The 26,529-nt window shown below is 38.0% G+C and overlaps 5 protein-coding genes across 15 annotated transcripts; 3 read left to right on the top strand and 2 right to left on the bottom strand.

Annotated features, from left to right (window-relative positions):
* Positions 1 to 9,811: 9,811 nt before the first annotated feature.
* LOC116030860 (probable pectate lyase 16) lies at positions 9,812 to 11,712 on the bottom strand. Its single transcript, XM_031273212.1, has 4 exons — positions 11,128 to 11,712; positions 10,772 to 10,875; positions 10,426 to 10,564; positions 9,812 to 10,034 (listed from the first exon to the last, which is right to left on the bottom strand). The coding sequence occupies exons 1-4, from the start codon at positions 11,710 to 11,712 to the stop codon at positions 9,813 to 9,815; spliced, it is 1,050 nt and encodes a 349-aa protein (XP_031129072.1). The 3' UTR covers position 9,812.
* A 1,029-nt stretch (positions 11,713 to 12,741) lies between these two features.
* Positions 12,742 to 15,136, top strand: LOC116028640 (pyridoxal phosphate homeostasis protein-like). Of its 2 annotated transcripts, none has more exons than XM_031270417.1 (7): positions 12,742 to 13,138; positions 13,251 to 13,317; positions 13,776 to 13,822; positions 14,071 to 14,158; positions 14,274 to 14,407; positions 14,497 to 14,578; positions 14,796 to 15,136. In XM_031270417.1, exons 1-7 carry the CDS (start codon positions 12,794 to 12,796, stop codon positions 14,798 to 14,800), a joined length of 768 nt encoding a protein of 255 aa, XP_031126277.1. In that variant the 5' UTR covers positions 12,742 to 12,793; the 3' UTR covers positions 14,801 to 15,136. The 2 variants fall into 2 exon arrangements, with proteins under 2 accessions (XP_031126277.1, XP_031126276.1); XM_031270416.1 differs by having other exon boundaries at positions 12,745 to 13,138; positions 14,497 to 14,595.
* A 250-nt stretch (positions 15,137 to 15,386) lies between these two features.
* LOC116028875 (pentatricopeptide repeat-containing protein At4g04370) lies at positions 15,387 to 18,050 on the top strand. Of its 2 annotated transcripts, XM_031270718.1 has the most exons (2): positions 15,387 to 15,685; positions 15,791 to 18,050. In XM_031270718.1, the coding sequence occupies exons 1-2, from the start codon at positions 15,402 to 15,404 to the stop codon at positions 17,667 to 17,669; spliced, it is 2,163 nt and encodes a 720-aa protein (XP_031126578.1). In that variant the 5' UTR covers positions 15,387 to 15,401; the 3' UTR covers positions 17,670 to 18,050. The 2 variants fall into 2 exon arrangements, with proteins under 2 accessions (XP_031126578.1, XP_031126577.1); XM_031270717.1 differs by having other exon boundaries at positions 15,387 to 18,050.
* Positions 18,051 to 18,173: 123 nt separating this feature from the next.
* LOC116028761 (malonyl-CoA decarboxylase, mitochondrial) lies at positions 18,174 to 26,500 on the bottom strand. 9 transcript variants are annotated; one of them, XR_004100207.1, is made up of 19 exons: positions 25,563 to 25,722; positions 25,358 to 25,437; positions 25,103 to 25,193; positions 24,874 to 25,000; positions 24,611 to 24,791; positions 24,280 to 24,424; positions 24,116 to 24,206; positions 23,897 to 23,955; positions 23,748 to 23,825; positions 23,218 to 23,301; positions 22,865 to 23,004; positions 22,299 to 22,427; positions 21,903 to 21,975; positions 21,642 to 21,727; positions 20,928 to 21,012; positions 20,660 to 20,743; positions 20,437 to 20,515; positions 19,904 to 20,203; positions 18,174 to 18,721 (listed from the first exon to the last, which is right to left on the bottom strand). XR_004100207.1 is itself a non-coding variant. In XM_031270578.1 (17 exons), exons 2-17 carry the CDS (start codon positions 25,623 to 25,625, stop codon positions 20,711 to 20,713), a joined length of 1,545 nt encoding a protein of 514 aa, XP_031126438.1. In that variant the 5' UTR covers positions 25,626 to 25,658; positions 26,361 to 26,500; the 3' UTR covers positions 20,557 to 20,710. The 9 variants fall into 9 exon arrangements, 3 of the variants coding, with proteins under 3 accessions (XP_031126438.1, XP_031126437.1, XP_031126439.1); XR_004100204.1 differs by having other exon boundaries at positions 19,904 to 20,515; XR_004100205.1 differs by having other exon boundaries at positions 19,907 to 20,515.
* LOC116028762 (chaperonin-like RBCX protein 1, chloroplastic) lies at positions 18,453 to 20,448 on the top strand. The gene is made up of 6 exons (XM_031270581.1): positions 18,453 to 18,618; positions 18,707 to 18,798; positions 19,700 to 19,817; positions 19,946 to 19,962; positions 20,081 to 20,143; positions 20,227 to 20,448. The coding sequence occupies exons 1-6, from the start codon at positions 18,483 to 18,485 to the stop codon at positions 20,299 to 20,301; spliced, it is 501 nt and encodes a 166-aa protein (XP_031126441.1). The 5' UTR covers positions 18,453 to 18,482; the 3' UTR covers positions 20,302 to 20,448.
* Positions 26,501 to 26,529: the final 29 nt, after the last annotated feature.

Here is a 26,529-nt window from a genome sequence, read left to right as displayed (position 1 = left end):
TAGGCCATGTGCATCGTTTTTGCTTGAAGGCTAGGGAAGCGGTGGTTCCAATCGAACAATACCCGTTCGGACCAGAGCTGCGTGCGGGCTTGCGTCGTGGACCTCGGGGTGTTGGTGACAATTGGTTAGTGCCGGTCGGAGGGCCACCTCGCTCGGAAGATAATCAAGACCCGGGGTTGGGTGGTCGGGGATCGACGGCGGCTGAGCGAGTATCGCAGGCCGTGCTGGAGCCGGAGGTGGCGGTCATGGCGGTAGCTAAACGCCGGCGGGAAGGCTCGGCTAGTGGTGTGAAGAGGAATGGAGGAGGAGGTTCCGATGTTGTCATGACCGAGGTCTCAAAAAACTTGCATGTGGCGGGTTCTGGTTCCCAGGCCCGCCCCTCATCATGAGTACTCTCAGTTGGAACTGTCGTGGTTTGGGCAATCCACGAACAATTCGTGAAGTGGTGGACCTAGTGCCCCGTAAGAAGCCTGAGTTTGTCTTCCTCATGGAAACCAAGGTGGGCCGGGAGTATGCTGAAAAGCTCTGTGTCAAGCTTGGTTTTGAAGGCTTGTTCTATGTTGATAGTGTCGGTCATAGTGGTGGTTTGGCATTGTTGTGGAGGAGGAATAACACCGCTAGGTTGTTGAGCTTCTCGAAGAATCATGTTGACATTGAAGTGTGTATGACAGGGCTAGGTGCATGGAGAATGACAGGATTCTATGGCTTTCCAGAACGTGGTCGTAGGAGTGCATCTTGGGATCTTCTGAGAGCTCTAGCAGGAAGGTCTACCCTCCCTTGGGTAGTGCTGGGCGATTTTAATGATCTCCTCTACCAGCATGAGAAACGGGGAGGGATTCCGCATCCTGATAATCTTTTATGAGGGTTTGGGGAAGCCTTAGATGATTGTGGTTTGGCACAGATACCTATGCAGGGTTATCAGTTTACCTTGGAAAGGGGCAGGGGTACCACGAAATGGATGGAGGAGAGGCTGGATAAGGTCTTGGCTCGTGCAGACTGGTGTAGCTCCCTACCCGCCGCTACCGTAACTAACATCCCCACCCGCAATTCGGATCATACGGCTCTCTATTTGGGAGTTAAGGAAAGCGGGAGGGTTCTTAGTGAAGCGGGGAGACGTTTTCGGTTTGAGATGGCTTGGATTCATGATGAGGGCTGCAGAGAACAGGTGGAGGATGCGTGGCAGGAAGGGAGGAGTGCAGGTCTGTTGGGCTGTCTCCAACACTGCGGTCAGAGATTGCTTAGTTGGGGTGGTGATCATTTTCACAAATTTGGTGAGAAGATCAAAACCCTGCGACGTGAGCAATTGCGCTTGAAAGGTCTGTTGAACCCGGCCTCTCTAGCCAGATATCAACATATAGAAACTGATCTATGCCAATTGGAGGGTCAGGATGATGCATTCTGGAGACAGAGGGCGAAGCAACATTGGTTGCAGGGAGCAGATGCAAACACTAAATTCTTTCACAGGTATGCCTCTGCCCATAAGAAGAAGAATACTTTAACTAGGTTAAAGAATAGTTCTGGTGTGTGGGTGGAAGATGGTGATTTGAATACTATTGTACTTAATTATTTCCATGATATATTTGCATCAAATGTCTCTGCATCTTCTGTGGATTCTTTTATTACATCTGTTGCTCCACGTGTCACACAACCCCAGAATGAAACCCTGCTTAAACCCTTTGTGATGGAGGAAGTAAAGAGTGCCCTGTTCTCTATGTTTCCTGATAAGGCTCCGGGGCCTGATGGTATGAACCCGGGGTTTTACCAGCACTATTGGGATGTGGTGGGAAGTGATGTTTGTACTTTTGTGTTGAACTGCCTGAATACCCGCTCTTTTCCGGATGGCCTAAATGACACTAATGTGGTTCTCATTCCGAAGAAGAAATGCCCAGAGATGGTCTCTGATCTACGGCCCATTGCCCTGTGCAATGTGGTCTATAAGATCATGGCCAAGATGATTGCTAATAGAATGAAACCTCTACTGGGGGAAGTCATATCTGCATCCCAGAGTGCGTTTATTCCCAATAGACTTATTACAGACAACATTCTCATAGCTGCAGAGGTGGGTCATTATCTGAATAGGAAATAGTGTGGTGTGGTCGGGTGGGGTGCGCTAAAGCTAGACATGGCTAAGGCGTATGACTGAATGGAGTGGTCTTTTATTCACCGAATGTTACTGGCTCTGGGATTTGCTGTTGAATGGGTGGATTTGATCATGTTGTGTGTAACTACGGTTTCATATAGTTTCTTGGTGAATGGTGGAAGTGTTGGTCAGGTAAACCCTACGCGAGGAATCAGGCAAGGAGACCCTCTTTCCCCATATCTATTCATTATCTGTGCTGAAGACCTTTCACTACTGCTGCAACAGGCTGAGGCACGGGGCGATTTTCATGGGTGTAGAGTTGCGAGGGGTGCTCCGCCTATTTCACACTTATTTTTTGCAGATGATAGCCTTCTGTTCTTTAAGGCTAACGCACAGGAGGCAGGGGCTGTTAGGCAGTGTCTTATTGAGTATGAAAACATGTCGGGGCAGGCTGTCAACTTTCATAAGTCAAGTGTTTGCTTTAGTAGGAACACTCCACAGGTTGTCAAGATTGAAGTGGCTGCAGTGTTGGGGGTAGTTCAGGCTCCTAATTTTGGAAAATATCTGGGCCTCCCATCTTTTATTGGAAGATAAAAGAAGGCTGTGTTCTCATACATTGAGGATAAGATCAAGCAGAGGATTGGTTCATGGAGCAAAAGGTTGATCTCGCAGGCAGGGAAAGAGGTTCTCCTTAAGAGTGTTGCTCAGTCAATGCCTACATTTTCTATGAGTGTTTTTCTGCTGCCTGCTTCGGTCTGTTTATTTTCTATGAGTGTTTTTCTGCTGCCTGCTTCGGTCTGTTTATCTATTGAAAGAGTTATGAACAGGTATTGGTGGGGTGCTGGGAGTGAAAGAGGTATTCATTGGAAGGATTGGTGGGGTGCTGGGAGTGAAAGAGGTATTCATTGGAAGGCCTGGGATCGCTTGTGTATTCCCAAGAAGTATGGTGGTTTGGGATTTAAGGATTTGAGAGCTTTCAACCTGGTTATGCTAGGTAAACAAGCCTGGAGATTCCTAACCCGGCCTCAATCACTGGTGGCAAGAATTTATAAAGCCAGGTATTTCCCCAAGTCCTCGTTTATTGATGCCTCTCTGGGTAGTAACCCAAGTTTCTGCTGGAGAAGTATCATGGCTGCCCATGAGCTAGTTTGTAGTGGTGTGAGGAGGAGAATTGGAGATGGAACGTCCACTCTCATATGGGGCCACCCCTGGCTGCCAGATGAGTCTGGACCTCTGATTCAGACCCCCATGCCTGCGGAGCTCGAAGGTTCTTTGGTTTCTGGCCTTATTGACCCCAACTCAGGTACCTGGGATCCCTCTATTTTACAGGATATTTTTACCACATCAGATGTTGCTCGCATCTGGAGGGTCCCGGTTAATCTACATTATGAAGATTCATGGTTTTGGTACGGGGACCCTAGAGGGTGTTATACGGTAAAAGAGGGCTATAGATGCATTATTGGGGAGGTTGTGTGGCAGCCAGGTACCTATGCTAAATGGTTACAGCTATGGAAAATTAAATGCCCTACTAAATGGAAGATGTTTCTATGGAGAGCTCTATCTAATGTTCTTCCCACCACAACTAACTTGATTTTAAAGAGAGTGGAAGTGGATCCAACATGCCCAATGTGTGGTCTTTCCAATGAGAATATTATGCATTCACTCCTCTTGTGTGATTACACCAAACTAGTTTGGCATGAGTCCTCCTTGAATGTATCTAGTGTGATAGGGGATGATTTTGTTGAATGGTTCACAAATGCCATGACAATGCTAACGGATGATGATATGTTTGTTGCTATAGCAGTCCTCTATCATATTTGGAAGGCTCGGAATACGTCCGTGTGGGATCGGCAGCTTCCGCGACCGGCTGCCGTGTGGCGGATGGCACACTCCGCGGCACTCGCATGGCGGCAAGTCCATGGCGCGGCAGTGTCACAGCAGCAGCAGAGTCAGATTCATGGGGGAGTGTCATCGCAGCAGCAACATCATGCAACGTCCATACAACCAGATGGAGGACTCGTTCGGTGCTTCTTCGACGCCAGTTACCATCCGCACTCCAAATCGGCTGCAGTAGGGGCGGTGTTGGTGACGCACAACGACGAGTTCATTGCCGCATTCAATGCCCGGCTCCCGTCATGCTTCTCACCACTCATGGCGGAAGCTTTGGCCTGCAAAGAGGTTCTATCATGGCTTAAGGATCGTAACATTGACTCGGTGCACATTCTTACCGACTGCTCTACACTCAGGAATCTCCTAATGTCATCTCACACGAGTCTCTATTCTTATGTTGGTTTTTCAGTAGATGCCTCTAAGGCGATTATGTCATCTTTCAATATTTGTTCAGTTCTCTTAACTCCTAGAGCTAATAACCGCAGGGCTCACATTCTAGCTACTTTGGCTATTGCTCAGGAAGAACCCATGTACTGGGACTCTGCCCCACCTGACTCTATTTCTGATTTGATCTAATATACCATTTCTTGATTGGTTTTCAAAAAAAAAAAAAAAAGTTTAAGTTAGTTCTCAGATATATCTTGAAAAGTGAGAGTAAATTCCTTCTCTTTTTATTTATGTTATTCTTATTTTTAGCTATTTTTGAATATTTTTGTTTTAATAAAATACACTATACATATTGATTTCAATGATTTGTAGAGTGTGAAACTACAAAATAAAATCGACAATTTGAGGAGAATGAAAGGTTACCCATGAAACTAGGCAAATGATTTTTCGTGTGTGAAACTACAAATTAAAACGATGACAAAATCGAAATTAGAAGACAAAAGAAAATAGAAGAGAGAAATTATTTTAAAAAAAAAAAAACAAAAAAAAAGAAGATTTGACTGAGATTTGTATTGACCTTACATCAACACAAACGTGGCTTAGCGTGTAGACGTTGAAATTTGCGACATGGTTAGGTTTTTTGGACCACCGCAAAACAAAGCAAAAACATAATTATTCAAAAGAAGATACCAAATAGATAGATCATAATTTATATTAAAAAAATTATAAATTTAATTATTGATAACAAAAAATTTTATTGAGACTTGTAGTCTTTCTAATACAATTTACTTATTTTGTATAATTTATAGCATAGGATGATAGGAGTGAGTTTAGTATGTTTTCAAATAATAAAAAACAAATAATGCAATTTGTCAACTAATTAATGAATTATTAAAATTTAATGTTGTTTATTCATCCTTAACCAAAAGTCAAGGGTTCGATCCTTGGCCCAGCTGTCACACCCAATAGAGGTGTTTACAATCCAGCGAGGAGTTTGTCAATGTGTTCGACGGTGGAGACCCTGGGCTACACAAAAAAAAAAAGAATTTAATGCTGTAGATCACTTTACCAATTCCATTTAATACTAGTGCATTTCACACCATTCATCATATCATCTTATTGATATTTCTTAGTATTGCATGTCCAAATGTCAATCACGTTACAAAATCATTGTCTAATAAATATCTCACAAATTTACGTGTCAATGAGTCAATTATATCTAAATTACAATTTTAATAATATGATATATAATTTTTCAATATTCTACAAATTATACACAGCCAAATTCAAACTACAGCACAAAAATTAGATTATAAGTTTCACTCAATTAGTTTTATATTTTATCCCAAATTATCTTTTGTAGCTTATGTGGACGGGGTCCCATCACATAATTTGATTTAATGTTTAATTTTTTTTTAAAAAAAGTTTTGTATATAATTACATACCAATGTTGTAATGTACTTTGCACTTAATAAAATTATATTTTTTTATCCTAACTGATTCAAGATATAACTTCTTAGTAATTTCCAAAAATCTGAAAGAAATTGATACAACCATGGACCATGACCGTTGTTGTTGTTGTAAGACAATAATGGGGTAGTGGGAAATTTAAAAAATAAACGGAGTTGCATCGATGAATTTTTTGAGTAGTTTCAAGAAGATCTCCAGTTCGATACAATTTTCACACCTAATGTCTTTTTTCATTGTCGGCATGATCAATTGGTTTTCTCCTATGGGCTATCGTCTCCAATGCCATAATGTCAAAGTTATACATGTCAGTTTCCTTGCTAGCCTTTCCTGAGAGGATGCATTGAAAGAAACCAATTAACACATGATCTTGCAAAGTCGTGATGCCTAATATAATCCAATAATAGTATATCTTATAGTCAACAACAAAAGTTTGAAATGCCATTTTCCACTTATCTTCAAGACTTCAACTCCAGTCCGTGTGCGCTGTGTGTTGAGTCCGTGAGAGAGAAAGATCATAGAAGAGTCCAAAACAAGGTTTTCAATTACCTAATCCTCCTCGTTTAAAATCTTAATAATCATCGTCTAATTACATCGGTCTCTACAATTATACGTTAATTAATAATTACACAAACGTTTACGTAATCCAAGGTAGGCATATATGTGTATTACTTTCAATCAGTGTGTCGACATTATGGTTTCTTCCTCAACAAATACAAACTATAGTGTATTATTTAGTCTCAAAGACTAGTGGAGAAAATAATTAAATCGCAATTGTTAGTAAAATAAATCTTAAGAAATTATTTTGGATTCTTATATAGCTAACCAGTTGAGCTTTGTCTTTGGGAACAATATAATATTAGATCAATCTAAGTGTTTTAAAGTCCGCAAGAATTGGAAAAAAGAAAAAAAAAAGATTAGATCATCTGAGAGATAAGATATCAAAGCATTGTAACCCATTAGCAAGAAAATAATCATTTTGAACCAATCAACGCATTGGTTTGCTTTGATGTGGATATGCTTTATTTTAAGGAAAATTGATAACTTTTTATCCTAAATTATAGCAATATAGTCTATTTCCTCCTTCAATTATAAGCCCACCATATTTTTGGCTCCCGGCGATTATTTTCGAAGTGATTAATTTTACAGTCTCGAACAAAACTAATAAATATCTACAAAACAGTCTGCAACACCTAATTGAAATACGGAGTATTAAATATACACAAAGCAGTCTAGAACTCTAAAATTCTAAAGATTTTTATATAATTTTGAACTATCAGTTAAAGGGGATGATAAATTGATGTTCACCAGCAAACAATACAAAAAAGGGGTAGGGATATGGTGAATTAAAATTACATAAAAATTCTTTAATTTTGCATATTGCTTTATTGATATTTAAGGGTTCTATTAGGGTTGTATGCATGTGTACTTGTTAACTATTAGTCTCGTGTGCATGAAACAATAGATTCGAAAGCTACAAAAGTTGAAATTTGGCAGGTGCAACGTTGATGTGTCGGACCAAGTTGTCGAAAGCAAAGAAAAAGCATAGACTTAATTGCCTCGATTTTCTAGGTAGCTAGCTAGCTAGGTCGTGAGAACACACCCACTTTTTCTAATCTTGACTAGGTATTACCTATTCAACATTGCGTACACCATAGGGAGTTTACAAACATACGTTTCAATTTGATGTAACTTATTATAAATTAATTTATGATGTGATATCTAAGTAAAACATATGTATTATGATTTATGATTTATGAATAAAATAAACTTATAATTTTTTTTAAGTGTAATATATACCTCTCTGGCTCTCTATATGATTTGTAAGATATTATATAAAAGTAAAGTTTACTCAATATATTTTTAGATAGTGATTGTAAATTTCTTTCGTCATCTAAAATAAAGCCGTGGATGGTTCACCAACATGTTTATGCACCATGGCAGAAGTACACAAGTTGAGGCCTTTTGAAGGGGTTTATTTATTTATTTATTTTTAATGGGAAGTTGAGATCTTTTTGTCTTTATTTATTTATTCCAAATAATACTCCATAAGTGTTTTCAAAGCATCCTTCTAGAACGGCCAAGAAAATTAAGCATATATGTCTACTGAATGGGACCATTCAACTTATGTGAAAGCTCAAAGCTAAGCATATATAACGCAAGAAGTTAATCATATCTGAAAAGAGATGCCCTCACCAATCAAATTTTATATGGGTGATTATATTATAAGATTCTTAACTATTTCATATTTATTACCATGTGCTTAGATCAGTATTGTCAAAGAAACATCACATTAACACTTGATAAATGTTTTATTAATCAAACCTAACTATACTCGATAAACCTAAGGTTTTAGCCGCAAATTAACCCTAGTACCCAATTGAAGATAGAACATGCACATTCTTAAAGAATTACACTAAGATAGAACAATTAGTCTATTCCTAGTAAAACTAAACTATTAGTTTAGTTGAATAGTACAGTCAACTATTCTAATATGAAAAATACTTTTTGGACTCCCACTTTATACTCTCAACATTTACTCTCGTTCTTGATGTAGACACTTTTCTGTGAACCCACGTGATGATTATCCGTGTTTGCTACATCAAGAAATAGAAGTAAAGAAGTATAATTTAAGAGTACGCATCATTGTAATATATATGCTCTGAAGACAAATGTGCACATTCTTGACCTTACACTGTCCAACTTAACCTTGGTGTAGAGAGAATCCAAACAGATTAACTGATGGATTTTTTGGCCCAGGAACACAAACATTTTTAGAATTACGTTATATATGTAGTTGGATTGTCTGGTCTGGATTGCATGATGACCCACTCTGAAAGTTAGGATTAGCATTTTCCATTGGCCCAAATCCAAACATAATAATGATGATTCATTTGTGAATGAGGTTTCTTTGTTTTTGGCAATTGTTATATCCTCAATCGGAGTTTATCTAACAACTAGCATTTTGTACGCGCGATGCGCGAAATATTAAAACATTGATAAATACAAATAATTAGAAATTTTAATTCAGATTATATATACACAAATAATATACACCCACATATATAATTTACCATTCATATAAATTTTAATTAAAATATAATCTATCATTAAATTAATTATATAATGATCTTAATAAAATGATAATTAAAGAATAGGAATAAGATATGATAGTTATAAGTGTATGGTAATAATGATGGAGTCATCAATGTTAGAGTTAAAAAGTAATGGTGTTATAACGGTGTAAGGGTAGTTTCGTCTAACAATAATATAGTAGGGATAATTTTGTCTAATAACATTGAAGCGTACAACATTTAAAGTAAAATGTATACCTTTATTAGCATATAAAAAGAGGGACATAAATCAAGGATATAACTTTAATTGAGACTTATTATGCTTTTAGATATACTAAATATAAATGTGTAGTATGATAAAAACGAACTTACTTGTATTGCAAGATAAACCCCAAGTTCTGCAATATAATTTGCAAGTTCTAGGAGATTGAACACATGAGTTCAATTAATTTTAGTATGAGATTTTTACCCCATCAAAATTTTCAATTAGGTTTTAATTTGAAGACCTAAACAAAGTCAAATAAAATTCTTAAATTAAACTATAGAACAAACAATAAATCAAATCATATATTATGTTGTTTTTATTATGCCCGTCAATTTTTTTATCTCTTCAAATTACATAATAAGTTACATCTGATCTCTTACTATTTTTAGTATCCAACATTGTTACGAATGAAGGAGATTGAGAAAGCTTTAAAACCCTAAAGTTTAAGACAAGTATGATTAGTGCATGCGTAGCTCAATCACCTTTCAAAAAGAAGTGGTGTCAAACTCCACTCATTGCTCAATATTTTAATAAATTAAAGATTTTTCATGCATGAATGGTACATGGTGTGGTGTGGGACAAATTAATTAATTAAAAACACACAAAATACGTACGTAGGGGTACGTAGTAGTATTGACGTCACAAATTTTCAACATTTGGAGGAGTAGGAGGAGCATCTGAGCGGGCCTGCGTCCGCCGTGAGCGCCGGAACCCTAGACCCGTCCGCCACCGGAAACGACTGAGATTTGGTGTAGTACGGCGCGCAGCTTCCATATCCGGAAGGTATGAAGTATGCCCCATTTAGAAATTTATCCTTGGACGACCTCCATTTCCAGTTCGACCACCCTTTCTTTACCTCCCTCTTTGTAACCTATTAATATACTTCTTATCAACATTTGCATTTCATTAATATACAACATATTTCGAACACAGTGACTAATCTCATGGCTGAATTGTTGGCACCTCTTTAGGTGAGACAACTGTCCTGGAGATTTAAGACTGCTCCATACTCAATGCAAAAAATTGAACCGGCCTTGACCTTTGGTCAAGGATGATGGATGAGTCCCTTGCTACTTAACTATACCCCAGGTTAAACCAAGCAGCTATGGATAACACATATTGATTTACCTTTTCGTGATCATTTGCCACTAATATTATCTCGCATGCTATACTCACAATTTAGAATAATAATCCCGAATTTTTTCATAAATAAAAAAGAATGAAAATTGGACCCAAAATTACTTTAAACATACAATACTTACTTGCTTCGAATCGGGTCTATTCGGTGCCATAAAGTAGTTCCCTTCACTGAAAATGGTAGGGTTTGCACTCCCACCAATTGCATACATCAACCATCCAGTGTATCTATTGTTAGCAACATGAGCATAACCTAGTCTCACCCTGTATACATCCACACAAACACACACACATATATATCAAATAACTATATATGACTATATACACTATAACTAATTGTATCAATCCTATTTATATCAGCTATTATAAACAACGTAAAACATCTCTTACATATATATATATATATATATAACAATGTTTAAAAAAAGAAAAAAACCTTCATTATTAAGATGAAGTTATTATGCCATATACCTAGGCATTCTTTCAATTAAACCAGGGCCAAAATGATTGAACGCCACTGTAACTTTCATAGCTTTGTCTTCTACGTTGTTATCGTTATGCCCAAACAACATAACCTGCCAATCCATGCCAGTTTAGAGAGTTATTTACTAGGTAACTAATGTAACAATGTAAGATCATGATCAAGTAGTCCCATTGTAAGTGTTATATATAAGGGTTGGTCCTCCAGCTTAAGAGACAGTTGAGTCACCATAATTTACTATCTAGTTGGTTGGAGTGTGGGGTCCTTAAGAGGAGGATTTAGTCTTTGTGGCAAGAAATTAGATACATTTGGAAAAGAAAATGATTGGAAAAAATGGAAACCTTACTTTGTCGTGTTGAGTGAAATAGTTGTTAGAAATGGTGATGGCGGTGGAGCCATGAATGACGTCAATGAGGCCGTCGGCGGCACGTGCGAGGTAGCAATGATCAATCCAAATGTTGGAGGCACTAAAGATGGAAATGGCGTCGCCGTCGGAGCCGCGACGGCGGCCGGCATGCGTGGGAGTATCCCTCACCGTGCCGGAATTCCCGGGCTTACAATCGTGCATACTAATTCCATGTATGATTATATTGGTCACCCCTTGAATCGTAATGCAAGGCCCATTAGCAATCTCCACTTTCGCCCCTCTCCCATCAATGGTCTTATAGCTATTCACCATAAGCTCATTCTTCAGCGTAATCACCATATCCCTCGCAAACGTAATCCACAACGGCGCCGTTTGAATAGCGCCGTACCTAAGCGTGCCCCGCTTCGGGTTCCCCGGGTTATCCGACGGGTCGGTGACCATATACATGTCGCCGTTCTTCCCGCCGGCGGCGTTTTTCCCGAACCCGACGGCGCAATCGGCCAATGCGCGGCGGTTGGAGGCCCAGTTCGGCTTGGTGCGCCAGCAGGAGTCTATGACGTTCATGGAGGTTGCCTTGTCGCCGGCGCCGGCGCCGGCCGGGACGAAAGCCACGATGATGATTAGAACGGAGGCTACGGCGGCAGCCGCCATGGGTAGGAGATAAATTGAGAAAGAAAAGTAGATTTGGTTTTAGATAATTAAAAGGAATGAATAGTTAATATAGAGGGGAATGACAAGATGGTGAGCACGACGCTATTGTTCTGGGAGTGACTCTTTTTATTTTGGAATTAATATATTTTGGAGGTGTATGTTATGTTACTTACTAGTAGTATATAGAATAGACGTGATTGCACGAGCTTTGGGTGATTGGGTTTTGCTGTTTTAGATGCTCCAGTGGGTTGAATTTGATCACTTTTCAGTGTTTGACTTCAATGTGTGTTATATTATTATACTTTATAACGGTTTGACCTGAAAATTAAAGTTGTTTGTTAAACTCTTGCGCTTCAATGTCAATGGAGTTTGGAGGAAAAGTGCATGTACAGAACGATCATATTTGCCGCCTTAGAGACTGAAGGAGACCAAAAATATTAGAGTTAATGAAGTTAAATAATTTGGAATATTAGCCAAGTCAGTCGTGGCTGAAAGTATTTTTTTTTAAATACTATTGACTCTTACAATATACACATACGTCAAAATATTTGGATTTTTATAGAAAGTAATTGAACTACCTATATTTTGAAAGGGAATTGTAATTGCGCAGAACGGGGACCGTTTCATCTATTTAGAACTGTAGTTGTGTTTAATTGATACGGCAGTTGTGTTGAACTGATACTGCAGTTGTGTTGAGCCTGCTTCATCCGTCTGTTTTCATTAATCAAAACAACGTCGTTTTGTCACTTGGACCACAATACTTGGTGTACCGCGATCCACAGTTAAATTTGTGCTATTCCAATACTCATAAAATTAACTAACACAACAATTATGCATTATTCCTTTCGTAAGTACAACTTGCCTTTGGTAACGCATGATATTTTTAGGGGTAAACAAATTAAACTATTATCCATTCAATTAGTTTCCTTACTTCTTAATGTGAGGTTACAATAGTTTTGAAGAGAGATCGATGGAAGGTGTTATGCTATAACATATGGTATATAACTTTAGAATAAATTTAACGAAAATGAACAACCAAGAAGAATCAGCAGCAACAGTAACAGGAAAGATCGAGAAAGAAGGGAAGGAAGATTCACCACAGCCGTCAGCATCAGGAATGGCCTCTTCCGCCATAGACGGCGTGGCATCGACGGCGCTGCGATCGGTTCTGCAGCGGGTGCAGCAGGCCGCCGAACGCTGCGTCCGCCAGTCCGATCGGATTCGGGTGGTCGCCGTGAGCAAGACCAAGCCAGCATCCCTTATCCGCCAAGTTTACGACTCCGGCCATCGCTGTTTCGGCGAAAATTATGTCCAAGAGCTCGTCGACAAAGCTCCACAGGTCGGTCCTCTCTCCCCGAACTTTGACGCCTTTCTTCGTGAAATTTTCTGCGAATCCGTTGTTTATCCCATTGGATTGTTGTCTTATTTGATGGAGTGATTGTGAATTACAGCTTCCGGAGGATATAGAGTGGCATTTCATCGGCAATTTGCAGAGCAATAAAGTAAAGCCGCTTCTGAGTATGTTCCTTCCGCATACCTAATCGATTTGCAGAGCAATAAAGTAAAACGAGCTGATGAATTGCTTTTGTTGGTAATTGGGGGAGGTTATAGAAAATGCATTTCGATTCAAGTCAAGATAGTTTGCTTTATGCAGTTTTTTATAATACAAACCTATACAATTTTTCAGTGTAACTGGCACATTTTTTATCAAGTTAGGATGCTTTCTGTATGCAGTTTTTAAATTCATACTCTCATGATCATCCCTATTAACTGAGGATTTTTCAGTGTAGCAAGCAGAGAAGATCAAAGCTTCTAAAACTTTGTAGTATATAGTAGGCAATATATCACTATCACTTTGATGTCCAATTGGGCTTTAGATTTATTTCGTGAGCCACAGCCTGTGTAGGGTATTAGAGGGGCACTGACATATCTGTGAATATTGATCTCTAACTACTCTATATCGGTTATAATTTCAGCTGGTGTGCCAAATCTTGCAATGGTGGAGACTGTTGATGATGAGAAGGTAAAATGCTTATTTTTAGTCCTCGATTCCTCTTAAAAAAGACCTAAAAAACGCTGCAACAAATTGAATATGCAGAAATTTATTATCGAGTTTCAATAGAACCTATATTGGACAGTGTGTGCAGATGAAATACCCTTCTATACTGTAGTATTAATGTGCATAGTCTATCATAATATTTTCTTTATGGCATTGCCTTTACTACCTCTGATGCACCGAATCAGCTCACTTTGTTACTTTGCATCCTGCAGATTGCAAATCAGCTTAATCGAGTGGTTGGAAACATTGGAAGGAAACCATTGAAGGTTTTCGTTCAAGTGAATACAAGTGGAGAAGAAAGTGAGTAAATTGGAGTAGGTCTTTGACTTGTAGGATTGCATGCTTCTTTTGTAAAGTATTTTTCTTACATTATAAGAACAGAAATATAACGACCCCAAGTTTCTAACTTTCGCAGCTAAATCTGGTGTTGAGCCTTCTGCGTGTGTGGACCTTGTCAAACACATTAGTTCAAGCTGCCCGAATCTTGAATTCAGTGGCCTGATGACAATAGGAATGCCTGACTATACTTCGACCCCTGAGAATTTTAAGGTAGTTATATACGGAGTAATACATTGTTCTTGGCATCCATTTTCTTCTCGACAAAAATGGCGTGATACAATTGAATCTGTTGCGTTTAGACATTAGCAAACTGTAGAAGTGAGGTATGCAAGGCACTTGGAATAGCTGAAGAGCAGTGTGAGCTGTCAATGGGCATGTCAGGTGACTTTGAACTTGCAGTGAGTAAACTTTCCTCATTGTCTTAACTATGTTAATCCCTTTGATAGTTTGAAGTAGATTTTAGTATAAATGATTCCAACTTCATTGATTCATTGGAACCATGAAAACATGTTTATGGCACAAATAGAGCTCTATAGGAATCGGGAATCCTTTCCTCTCTTCCCACTTAAACTTAACTCACATTCACTGGTTGCTGCAGATTGAAATGGGCAGTACAAATGTCAGAGTTGGATCTACAATATTTGGAGCTAGGGAGTATCCAAAGAAGCAATGATACTACCAGACACTCGATGACTCGAAGAATCAAATTCATCGCCAATAATGAAAATTCGTTATCAGAGCTGTCTTGACAGGATTCATAGATATATGAAGATTTCCTTAGCTTCTTTGCTGCACCTAAGAACTGATTGAGAGCTCCATTTATGTAATGATTTACCTTCATCTATAGCTCTCTGGCCAAGCCCGGAGTCTATAACCATAGCTGGAATGATGATATTAACTTTTTAATCATAATTCTCTGAGACTTTATGTTTGTTTATATGGTGGATTGTTGTTCGGAGTTAGGGAATTTAAAACATTGTAATTATCAAGTTAACAACTTGATCAATTTGGTTAGGATTGTCTTGAGAAAACTCGCAGTCACCATTCTATAGTGTGTATCCAGCGGCTTTAGCTAATAAAGAATTACAATGAGATAAATTAGGTTAAATTATTTATAGTTGATCGGCTCAAACTAAAAAGACAAATTGGTCGGGCTTAAACTTTATTATGTGAAGAGATTGAGTGAGGATACCAGAAAGACACCATGAACAAGCTCACGCCTAACCGCTTTCATCCTCCACTGTCATCACTTCAATCTACCACGCCCGCCGGCGCTGGCGCCGCCACCACCACCAGGTCAGTTAATGCAACCATCAACCGCCTCTCCTCCGAAGGCGCCCACCACCAAGTCTTACTCACATACGCCTCCATGCTAAAAGCCTCTATTCCCGCCGACAACTTTACGTACCCCAGCCTCCTCAAAGCCTGCACTTCCCTTAACCTCTTCCGTCTCGGTCTTTCCGTCCACCAACACGTGCTTGTCAACGGGTACATTTCTGATCCTTACATTGCCTCTTCTTTGATAAGCTTCTATTCTAAATTTGGGCACACACAAAACGCTCACAACGTGTTCGATAAAATGCATGAGAGGAGTATTGTCCCGTGGACAGCGATTATTGGGTGTTATGCTCGTAGTGGCGATATTGGCAATGCGCTCTCCTTGTATACTTCTATGCAACAGGATGGGATAAAGCCCTGTGCAATTACTGTTTTGACATTGCTTTCTGGGGTAACAGAGAGCAACCAAGTGAGATGCTTTCATTCTAGTATTCTAAAATATGGCTTTACATCTAACTTAGTTTTGATGAATTGTATGTTAAGCTTGTACAGTAAATGTGAAAGAGTTGGCTGTGCAAGGGACTTGTTTGAATCCATGCATGAAAAGGATATTGTTTCTTGGAATTCTTTGATTTCAGGTTATGTGTTGGAGGGGAACACGAAAGAAATATTGAGGCTTATGCATAGAATGAGGTTTGAAGGTCTAGATCCTGATTCTCAAACATATGGGTCATTGGTTTCTGCTATTTCAAAAGAGGGTAGTTTTGAAATTGGAAGATTGGTGCATGGTCAGATCATAGCAGAGGGATTTGAATCTGATGTACATCTTGAAACATCACTTATTGTCATGTATCTTAAATGTGGAAACTTGGAGGGCGCGTTTAATATTTTTGAGAAAGCGAAGAATAAGGATGCAGTTTTGTGGACATCAGTTATCTCGGGTCTTGTTCAGAATGAATATGCAAACAAGGCATTGGAAGTGTTTCGTTGGATGCTGGTTTCGAGAACTACACCATCTACTAGTACCTTAGCCAGTGTACTTGCAGCTTGTTCACAGTTGGGTTTACTGAAAGTGGGAACCTCAATACACTGCTATATACTGAGGCAAAGAATAGTCATTGACTCTCCTGCCCAAAATTCTCTTGTTACTATGTATTCCAAGTGTGGCTATTTAAAGCAAAGTCTCGCCATTTTCCATATGATAGAGAAAAAAGACGTGGTGTCGTGGAATGCCATTGTTGCAGGGCATGCTCAGAACGGACATTTATCAATGGCTTTGCATATGTTTAATGAAATGAGAATAACACATCAAAAACCTGACTCGATAACTATCGTTTCTCTTCTTCAAGCTTGTGCCTCCACAGGAGCTTTCCAGCAGGGGAAGTGGATCCACAACTTTGTTATGCGGAGCTGTCTTGGACCTTGTATCATGATTGACACCGCTTTGGTAGATATGTACTGCAAGTGTGGTGACTTAAACGCTGCAAGGAAGTGTTTCGACAGGATGTTGGAACGTGATCTGGTTTCGTGGAGCACAATAATTGCCGGATATGGTAGTCATGGAGAAGGAAAGATTGCTCTGGAGTTGTACTCAAAGCTTGTTGAAAGTGGGGCGATACCAAACAGTGTCGTCTTTTTAACTGTTCTCTATGCATGCAGTCATAATGGACTTGTTGAGCAAGGCATGAGCTTGTTTGAGTCTATGAGAAATGATTTCAAAATCGAGCCGGAACTGGAACACTGTGCTTGCATTGTCGATCTCCTTTGTCGAGCTGGTAGGGTCAAAGAAGCGTACGGCTTCTACACAACAATGTTCCCCGAGCCAATGGTTGATGCGTTGGGTATAATACTTGATTCTTGTAGAGGGAAGGGTCTTGTAGAGCTTGGGGATGTTATTGCAAAGGAGATTTCTGTATTGGAACCTGATGATGCTGGAAAATATGTGCAACTGGCTCATAGCTATGCTTCAAATACCCAGTGGGAGGGTGTTGGTAAGGCCTGGCTCCAAATGAAATCTCTTGGCCTGAAAAAGCTTCCTGGCTGGAGTTTTATCGATTTACAGGGAAATATTACAACTTTTTTCATGGGCCACAGTTCTCATCCTCAACATGATGATATTGTGTGTGTTCTGAAAAATCTGAGCAAGGAGAGCAGGGAACTGGTGTTCATGCCAGACCTAGAATTTTGTGATTGATACTTAATAATGAGATCCTGCTTTTACAAGGAGCGTTATGAAAATTACTACTTGGACTCCCACAGTTTACTCTCTCATACAAATTGTTGATGTAGACATCTTTATTGAGACCCACAGAATGAAGATAACTTATTATTTTTTGTCAGTCAAAGAGTAAAAATGAGGAATAGAGTTTGAGAGTCCATGTAATAGAACTCAAAGTGTTATTTCCAAGTTGGATGGAATAGGAAGCCACCTTTGTATCCTAGGATGTATAGTAGCCAACATGACGGAGAATGATACATCCTAATTTAGAAGCGTATCAGATAATATTCTTTGATTGTGTATTTATGTAAATTCTATAAAATTATTTTTGAATGAAAGAGAGTTCATTAGGAGATTGACTAGGTGTGATCGGATGTGAATATATTATATTTATGTGGTCATTGTCCCAGTTATTATATTTCTGGATTTATGTAGGGTCAAGTGTCCTTTGGAGTATCAAAGGGTCAAGTTTGTTTCCTATATATAAGCTCATATATTTCATATGAAGAATTTTTAGTGTAAATCAAAATATAGCATAATAATAAACATAAGTTAGTACCATAACTGATAACATTTGGAAAGAACAATGTGTGGTGTTGCACGTTTATAAAAACCAACCGGTGGGATCCACATTTCGGCTCTTTGCCAGCGCTTTTTCCCCTTTTCTTGACGTTGAAAGTTGAAACACACCAAGATATTTGTGCAATAGACTAGAGATATTTTCCTGTGACTTAACTCCATATCTCTGTTACTCACTGCTATCAGTTTTATTAAACACATATTTTTCCAATGGACTTCTCTACTGTCCTCCCCTTTTCCCGGCCATCTTTTTCCACGTCAGCAACCCAAGCTCAACCGTTTAAGCCATGGAATCACAGAACTTCACTGCCCACACGATCTCTGTGTCACAAGATGTATGTCCCCGGTCGGTAATCACTGCTTACTCATCACGTACAATTTGTTTACAGAATAACACAATTTGATGGAATGGAAGCATTCTTGTTGCCGTGCAGGATATGGAGTATCACCTGAAAAGAGAGCAGCAAATCACCTTCACGATTTCTTCAATTTCATTGCTGTTAAAATCGTGGTCGCGCAGCTTCAGGTTCCTTCTAAGTTCTATCCTACACTCTACTATATACTATAATGTGCATGGTTGATTCTTTTATGCTATAATTTCTTCAGAAATCTTAGTTCACTAGAATTAATAATAAAATTTTACCTTATGTAAATTGTTTTTTCACCCAAATAGGACTATTTTTTCACCCAAATAACACTCCAATAGTCCGATACAACAACTTAATAATTTTTGGTCCTTCAATTATACCCTATACCCCGTAGTACAAACTTAGTCCCTTAGTTATATATTTGATCATCTTTTAAACCCCTCGGGAGACTATTTCTACATTCTACCACCAATTTGTCACTTAATAAAGTGATTGATTTAGTCCTTCAAGGACTAAAATCGTCACTCCGTGCATAACTTAGCAGTTAAAGTCTAGATGGTCATACATATAACTCGGACAAAGTCTGTACTTCGGGTATAACTAGAGGACCCAAAAAATCCACTGTAATGATTAGCAATGATCTATGTATCTAGCCACTAAGTACTAAGTAGACCTAATCAACTAAAATTTTTGAAGAGTAATGAAGAATTTTGATAGATCCATAAACAACATAACAAAAAACATCACTTATTTGATATCTTAACACTAAAAGTGGTGATTGAATCCACTATTACTCTAACTTTGAGACCAAAAGTATAACTTTCCCTCTACAAAATAGTACATTCCTCAAAATCTCATTTATTTGTGTGGAAACATGTGGACACCCCCATATAAATAAAGTTATAAAGAGCTTTCAAGATTGTTGCTGTGACCACCTAAATGAAATCAAAATTGAAGCTTACTGAAATGAAGAGGGAGAGAAACAAATTTGAAGCTTACTGAAATGAAGAGGGAGAGACAATTTGGATACTATCCCTAACATTAGTTTTGTAAGAGCAGAGGTACAACCGTGAGGCATACCAGGAGCTGATGGAGTTTCTGGAGAGAAACTCTTTGAATGATGGGGACAAGTTCTGTGAAAAGCTGATGCGAGAATCACCACGACACAAAAAATTAGGTATGCTGGTGAATTTCTAGCTGTTCTAACTTCTAATGCATTCAATACCAAAAACTAGACCTAACTTCTTGAGAACATATACTCACAACCTATGGAAATTGTCTGATGTTTCCTGCTTTCATTTGCAGCTTTACGCATAATGGAGGTCAGTACACTCTGTATTTTTACCCTGTTCCCCAATCTCCCTTTCTCAGTTTCTCTTTCCCAATGTTTGATTATGGATTTCACCATTTTTGAACTAATCAATCTGCACATTGTCACAGGTTCGATCAGCATACTGTAAGGATGATTTTGAATGGGAACACTTGTCGAGCCTATCCTCTAAGGTGATGAATAGTCCTACTCCTTTGTTCTTCTCTATGTCTGCTATTGCTCCTCTCATTTACCTGTAGCTTTGAATGATAAGCAGATGATGAATGAATATAATACAAGACTTATGAGGGACTATGTATTGGAAACTAGCTGCTTGGAGCAAGGAAAGTGAGTCAGAATTCAGAAAGTTATGTGGCTCTGTATTTGTGTTTTACTGTGATATAATTACTGATAGGAAGGAAAGATACATGTTTTTCTGTTACAACAATACAACACTGCTATAAATAAGATGGCCATAGGATCTTACATTCATTTTTGAGTTCTATGGACTTTGAAGCTTTGATACTTCTTTTAGTTGTGGACTGGAAAAGTAATTGCATTTGGCACTACGAGAACAAATAAGAGGAATACAATTCCAAAAAGGATATATGCAGTTAGAAAACATAACTCTTTCTCAAATAAGAGAGATTGGAAATGGACAGAAATTTAAGAGTTTTCAAATTTACAGACAAAATTAAGGACATATTTACCTGTATAATGAGAATGAAGATTACATAATATACTAATATAGCCATATAGTTCTAACCCATTCCTCCTTCATGATCACACTTCACCTGCATGCAGGTAAAAGTTTTCTCATTTGAGTCATTGCACAGGTATACATATAGATGAATGCATGTCAACATGTGTAGGGTTGAGGTGTGCGATACTGTGATTGATTGAGAAACATCAGAGGGAGAAAAGGTGTTGAAGCTGGTAAAATCAAATATTAAAGTGCACATGAACACAACAACTTACCCCAACATAGTTTCTGACATCGGAGGATGCTTGGATATGGCCTCCACTCATATATGACTGGGCATTTTCTTCAATATTCTCCAGTCTGAAAATGTTTAATGAAGTTCTGTGAATTTCAGCAATTTTATGAACATAAAAGCGCATGAAAACATATCTGGATGTTAAATGCTTAAATAAAAGAGAAGTAGAAATTCGTATTGGTAGCTCAGGCAGATCCAGCAATAGCAATCTTATGAACTAAAATGTGCACGAAGTCATATCCAGATGTTAAGTGCCTAAATTATGAGAATTAGAAATTTGTATCAGTAGGCACACCCACTTTTATTCTAAAAATTAAGTTTATTATTTCATTTTAACCATATAACTACATTAGTTTAGTCAAATTCTAACAACTATTGGTACAAGAATCTGGCTATCAATGTCCACATCCTCCATCAAACATTCTGACCCTTGGAAAACTGCCTGCAGCCTGCTTGCTGCTGGATCTCTGTCAGTCTACCACCAGGTTCCCAATAACCCAATAACGTTTATAATATATGAGTGCCCAATAAACCCAAAGAATAACTAAAATGCCCACCATGTAAAAGGTAAAATTTTTAACCATGCCCAGTTTAATTAATAAAATGTGAGTGGGGTAGGGTGGGGATGCCAAAAAATGTTGGCTTGTATTTCCACCTCTAACTACAGAAGAATTAACAGGGATATAAGTTTTACCTGTATATGTAATTTACCATTATTCCACCACTCTGATTAAGGCCCTTTACTGATCTGTCAGCCATCCAATTCAGTCTTCCCACCATCTGTAAGGGGAGTTATTTAACAGAAATTTCAAATCAGGCAGAAGTAGCTGTATGTTGACAGATTAGAACATGTGTTATTTTGCATCTTTCATGCCATTGGGCATATTCACTTGTCACACGATCACTTGTCATAAAAAGAAATGAATTTACAAACTATAATATCTACTTATCATACTGCTCCATTCTGTAAGTGGAAATTGGCAACAGAGTCTAGAGCTTTCCCTCTCTTCTTCTCGTTTAGAAGGTACCTGTAAGCCAAAAACCAAATCCATGGAAGTCAGAAAATAATATATCTACATTTTATGGAAGTTAGAATATAATAATATCTCCATTTTCCTTGACTTTAAGAGTTTTGCAAGGAAGATCAAATCTAGAATACAGGGATACCACAACTAATGAATTCTATAGGTTATATTCCAGTGAAGGTAGAGTGCTTCAACACGAATTTGTGTAAAAGCTGAAGTGCATCGTTAGGAAGTCAAAACTTCCCAGCGCAAAAATTTAAGATACTGTCAATGAAGTAAAGTACTTGAACAAAGCTGTTAAAGAAAACATATCTACTTAAGTGTACCTGGCACAAAGTCGCATTAGAGGGATTCTAAGCACAGATATCAACATTTCTGAATTAGTCCACTCATGGTCCTTTGATGCCAACAGATTCCGCATAACTTCCATACCACTTCTTCCTGTACCGGATTCTCTGTGAAAATATAATCATAACAAGATTATTTTAAAGATGTAATAACAACCAATGATTACAATTTACAACCATTTTTTTCCTGTTAAAATTGTTCGAGCTCTTTATAGAACTTCAAACAAAGAATTTTCAGTTTATCAGAAGCTACCTCTCTAAGTTTTGAATGCGTTTATCATTTTAGGAGAAAGACAAGCACAGATATAAAGTAGATGCCTTCTTAGGGTTTCTAAAGAAAAATCACCAAGGAAGAAGACAAATCTGCATAAACCAACCTCCAGTCCCCCATATATTGTATCTAATATACAAGCAACAGCATACATATTTTAATGCAGGCCATGTTCTCAGGGATCCACAAGCTATACTTTTTTATGACATATCTAAAAGAAAAAAATGAGTACTCTACATTCTCAAGCAAGAAGTTTGCATAGACAACTGCTTACCCTGATGCATTTAAAATAGCTGTTTCTTCATCTGGCTCAAGTAAGTTCTCTCTAAAAGCAGAACCAGATCTCTCTGAAGAAGCCAACTTAGACAGAAGCCATTGCATGTAACCAGGGATAGGACTAAGTGTTGCAAATGTCTGCAAGTAAATTTATAAATCAACAGCAGAAGAATATCACAACAGTTGACTCAGACAACCAGCATGTGGGAGGCCAATAGAACACACCAGTAGTTTTTGTGGCAGTAGCACAACAGAAAAAGAAGTTTGTTCCTAATTTTCCCTCATGCACCAAAGGAATACTATCTTGTGTGGTTCTCAAGAAGGTGACATAACTATGAAAATAGAACTTACAGAGATGTTTGGCATATCCTTCTTTACCACATCAATCACACGTTTGATCAGAAACTTCCCAAGGTTGATTCCTGATAAACCAGGCTGCGACAGACAAGGGAGAATGATGATCATGGGTGTTATGAATTAGGTATACATAAGATAATAATGAGAAAAAGTATTCAAGTGTCAACCCTAATTTAAAGTAAAAAATAACTTTCTCTAATAGTAATAGTTATACGAAGATAAGGATGAGCATGTTCATTTTTGAGGAATTCAAATTGAGATGTATGCCACGAGCAATATAGTGTAATAAATGAAAACCGGTTTATTTTCATTTCTCCAATTTCATTATGTTACTCAAGTGAAGTTTCTTGGTTAAGTTATTCAAGACTTGACTCTGTCAAGTGAAAACCATTCCAGAATTGAAGAGAGGAAACTATGGTGTTACGATATTCCAACTGCAAACAAAGAAATTTTCCAAAACTTTTGGCTGTGTTCTTTGAAATATAAAATAATTCTTTGTAGGAAAAAAAAATATTAATGCCTACCTGAGTTGATGAAATAGAGTAAAATAGTGCACAGCTGGCATCACATTCAAGTATCGGAGGATCATCCCATAAGACCTCCTGCAATTCCTATATAGTTATCAAAGGCATATTTGGGCTGAATAAATAAATCATCTAAGGCATACTTCTACCTGTATTCTCTGAGCCACATCTTTCATAAGTGCAACTTCAATAAAAATAAGAGGTTCGCCTGAAGAAACTCAATTATTAGACTTACTGTAGTGTACATTTCTGACCTGCTTAGATTTACTGCAGCACAAGGTCTATCATTATACTTACAGCAGTAAGTCTAACCAGGTAAGAAAATCAAACAGAACATTCTAATGCTTGGTAAGAAAAGTATAACTAACCAGGTATTGCTGGATGAAAATATCCAAAGCAACGACGACCTACTCCCAGCCTCCTTTTCAGATCTATAAGATTGCTTATAGGATGCACAGCCTGTGGATATGAAAAATCGTAATTTTCCGTATAGCATCTAGGAATACTCATAATGTTCAGATAAGAAAACGACCTCATATGCAACTATCTTCTCCAACAAAGAAGCAGGATCATCCCATGTAATATTATGGAGTTCTAGATTTGCGGGGCTGAGCCATGTAACAAGTTTCTCTTTCAAGTAGGAGTCTAGGGCTCTCAAGGATGCAACATTTTCATTGCTGCAAATTAGTAATTTCAGTAATCACAAACCTTGTGGAGTTGTACTTTTCGTGAGTACATTGCAGTTCACTAAGATAAACCTTTTTTTTATGTTTCTCCTGAATTTCACTGGGGCTAACATCAAAATATGATTTAGCACAAATAAAGGAATGATCAGAATAACTCAAGTTGTGGCATAACCTTACTTGAGAATCAAAAGAATGTCAGCTCGCATATCAGACAGGAACTTCAATCCCCCAGGATGTGTATTTAGCCGCTCAAAGAGCATTTCATACATTGGCTTGAGACCATACCTCAAATTCCGCTCTATTCTGTAGAAAGCAGATAGTGACCCTTCCTCTTCGAGCCCACTATCTTCAGCCTTATCTGCCAAGGCTCCATAGTTCTAAACCCAAACCACAAAAGAAGCAAAGCAACAATCTCTCATCTATATAATTACTGAACTCACCACTGGGAAACTGAAGATCAAGATATTGTTTCATCAATTCACGAACTAGAGCTCGGTTAAGATCATAATCTCGTGCTAGTGTATGAAGCAATTTCTGACGGTTTACATGGGAAAGGCAAACATAGCCCTACATCAATAACAATGACACTCAATATCTCCATACTCATCTGATTTCAGACAAACAAGTTTACAGTGAGCAAAAGAAGTTAGTGATGCAATAAAAATCCACCTCAGAAAATTCATCTAGAGCAGCATCTAAACTTTCTGTCTTGCTCATCAACATTGCAGAGATCATCGACTCCCTTACCCGAGCAAACTCCCTGAAACCACATAATTTACTAATTTAGCATCAACTTAGCAAGCGTTTAAACCTGGTGATTGATTTTGATTCCTCGAAACTCAATTTTCCTTTCATCTACCAATTTATAACACATAAATATGCAAACTCAAAAACACAAATACAATTGCAACAACAAACAGGGACCTCTCGGAATCAAAGGACGCAATCGGAGCAGAATTTTGGCTGCTTTCCTGCGGAGAGAGCTGCATTTTGTGGACTTTGTTCTGTTGAGCATCGAATCACAACAAATGAGGCAAAATTCCATAAATATGAACAGATAGACTCCAAAATACATACATGATACTGCACAGTTAAATCAGACACATGCGGATTGCCGTGTAAGACTTACAGGAGCAGGTGATAGAGGACGCACTTTGGTTCGCATGAGAATCGCGAGACCTTTCTTATTCATCTTTCAGCTCACGGAATCTCCCGCCCTAACAAACTGATGTTAACTTCAGCTGTTGAATAAAGCCGCCTCTGTTCAGACATCTCCTTCACTGCAGTTGCTAGCTTTCGCAAGTCGCAACTTGTATAGGAGAAACGTAAAACGACGCCGTTTCAATGCGAAAATAATAAATACATTTAATTTTTAACATACCATATTATTTATAAATAATAAAATAGTATTTAATAATAATAACTAATATTAATATTATTAGATTAAACCTTTTGATTTAAAAAAAAAAAAAGGATTAAACCTTTTGACCCGACAACTACCCTATAGTTAGATGACATTTCAATTATCATTTCAGATAGACGGTCCTATATTTGAATTCTTGATGATAAAAAAAATTATGAATATTTAAAAAAAATTAAACATGTTGATCTATTAAGATATAATTTGTAATAATTTTTAATTAGTTAATTAATTAATGACTTGAACATGATAAGAACAAATACGGAGTATTAATTATTTATATGTCCAATTGCGTATCATGTTAATGCGTCGTTTCACAAATGTCCGTTGTGTCTGACTTTATTATATAAATAAATAAACATTAAAAATGTCCCCGGACACATGGGCTTTAAACTAGATTAACAAGAAAGAATTGAAGAAATGAAGATGCAAATTGAGGAGGATAAAGTAAAAAATATTCCGAAATATAATAGCCTTTACTAAAATTTGAGCTGAGTGGAACTTTACCTGCAAGTTTCAACGAATGGAAGGCACCTCTGGAAACCGAGTTTACCGGGTGATCTCTAGATTGGGTTCTTCCCTCTCGCCATCTTTCTCTCGCCTTGTCCGAAACCCCTTAACATATTTCCACCTACACCATCTTCAACCTTAATCTTCCAGATTTTTTGTTTTGTTT

This window comes from Ipomoea triloba, chromosome 9, assembly GCF_003576645.1.
Source record: "Ipomoea triloba cultivar NCNSP0323 chromosome 9, ASM357664v1".
Taxonomy (NCBI): Eukaryota; Viridiplantae; Streptophyta; class Magnoliopsida; order Solanales; family Convolvulaceae; genus Ipomoea; species Ipomoea triloba.
This window is presented reverse-complemented; position numbering and strand designations above follow the sequence as displayed.

Coding starts and splice junctions, on each gene's coding strand:
- LOC116028762 (XM_031270581.1), top strand. CDS start 18,483: ATGGACTTCTCTACTGTCCTCCCCTTTTCCCGGCCATCTTTTTCCACG. Junction 18,619..18,706: donor TCACAAGATGTATGTCCCCG/GTCGGTAATCAC, acceptor GTTGCCGTGCAG/GATATGGAGTATCACCTGAA. Junction 20,144..20,226: donor TGTCGAGCCTATCCTCTAAG/GTGATGAATAGT, acceptor AATGATAAGCAG/ATGATGAATGAATATAATAC.
- LOC116030860 (XM_031273212.1), bottom strand. CDS start 11,712: ATGAACGTCATAGACTCCTGCTGGCGCACCAAGCCGAACTGGGCCTCC. Junction 10,876..11,127: donor ATTTCACTCAACACGACAAA/GTAAGGTTTCCA, acceptor ATGGATTGGCAG/GTTATGTTGTTTGGGCATAA. Junction 10,035..10,425: donor ATAGACCCGATTCGAAGCAA/GTAAGTATTGTA, acceptor GTATATTAATAG/GTTACAAAGAGGGAGGTAAA.
- LOC116028875 (XM_031270717.1), top strand. CDS start 15,402: ATGAACAAGCTCACGCCTAACCGCTTTCATCCTCCACTGTCATCACTT.
- LOC116028640 (XM_031270416.1), top strand. CDS start 12,794: ATGGTATATAACTTTAGAATAAATTTAACGAAAATGAACAACCAAGAA. Junction 13,318..13,775: donor TAAAGTAAAGCCGCTTCTGA/GTATGTTCCTTC, acceptor TTATAATTTCAG/CTGGTGTGCCAAATCTTGCA. Junction 14,596..14,795: donor CAGGTGACTTTGAACTTGCA/GTGAGTAAACTT, acceptor TGGTTGCTGCAG/ATTGAAATGGGCAGTACAAA.
- LOC116028761 (XM_031270578.1), bottom strand. CDS start 25,625: ATGAATAAGAAAGGTCTCGCGATTCTCATGCGAACCAAAGTGCGTCCT. Junction 25,438..25,562: donor GTCCTCTATCACCTGCTCCT/GTAAGTCTTACA, acceptor GATGCTCAACAG/AACAAAGTCCACAAAATGCA. Junction 23,956..24,115: donor TTTTCATCCAGCAATACCTG/GTTAGTTATACT, acceptor GAGTTTCTTCAG/GCGAACCTCTTATTTTTATT.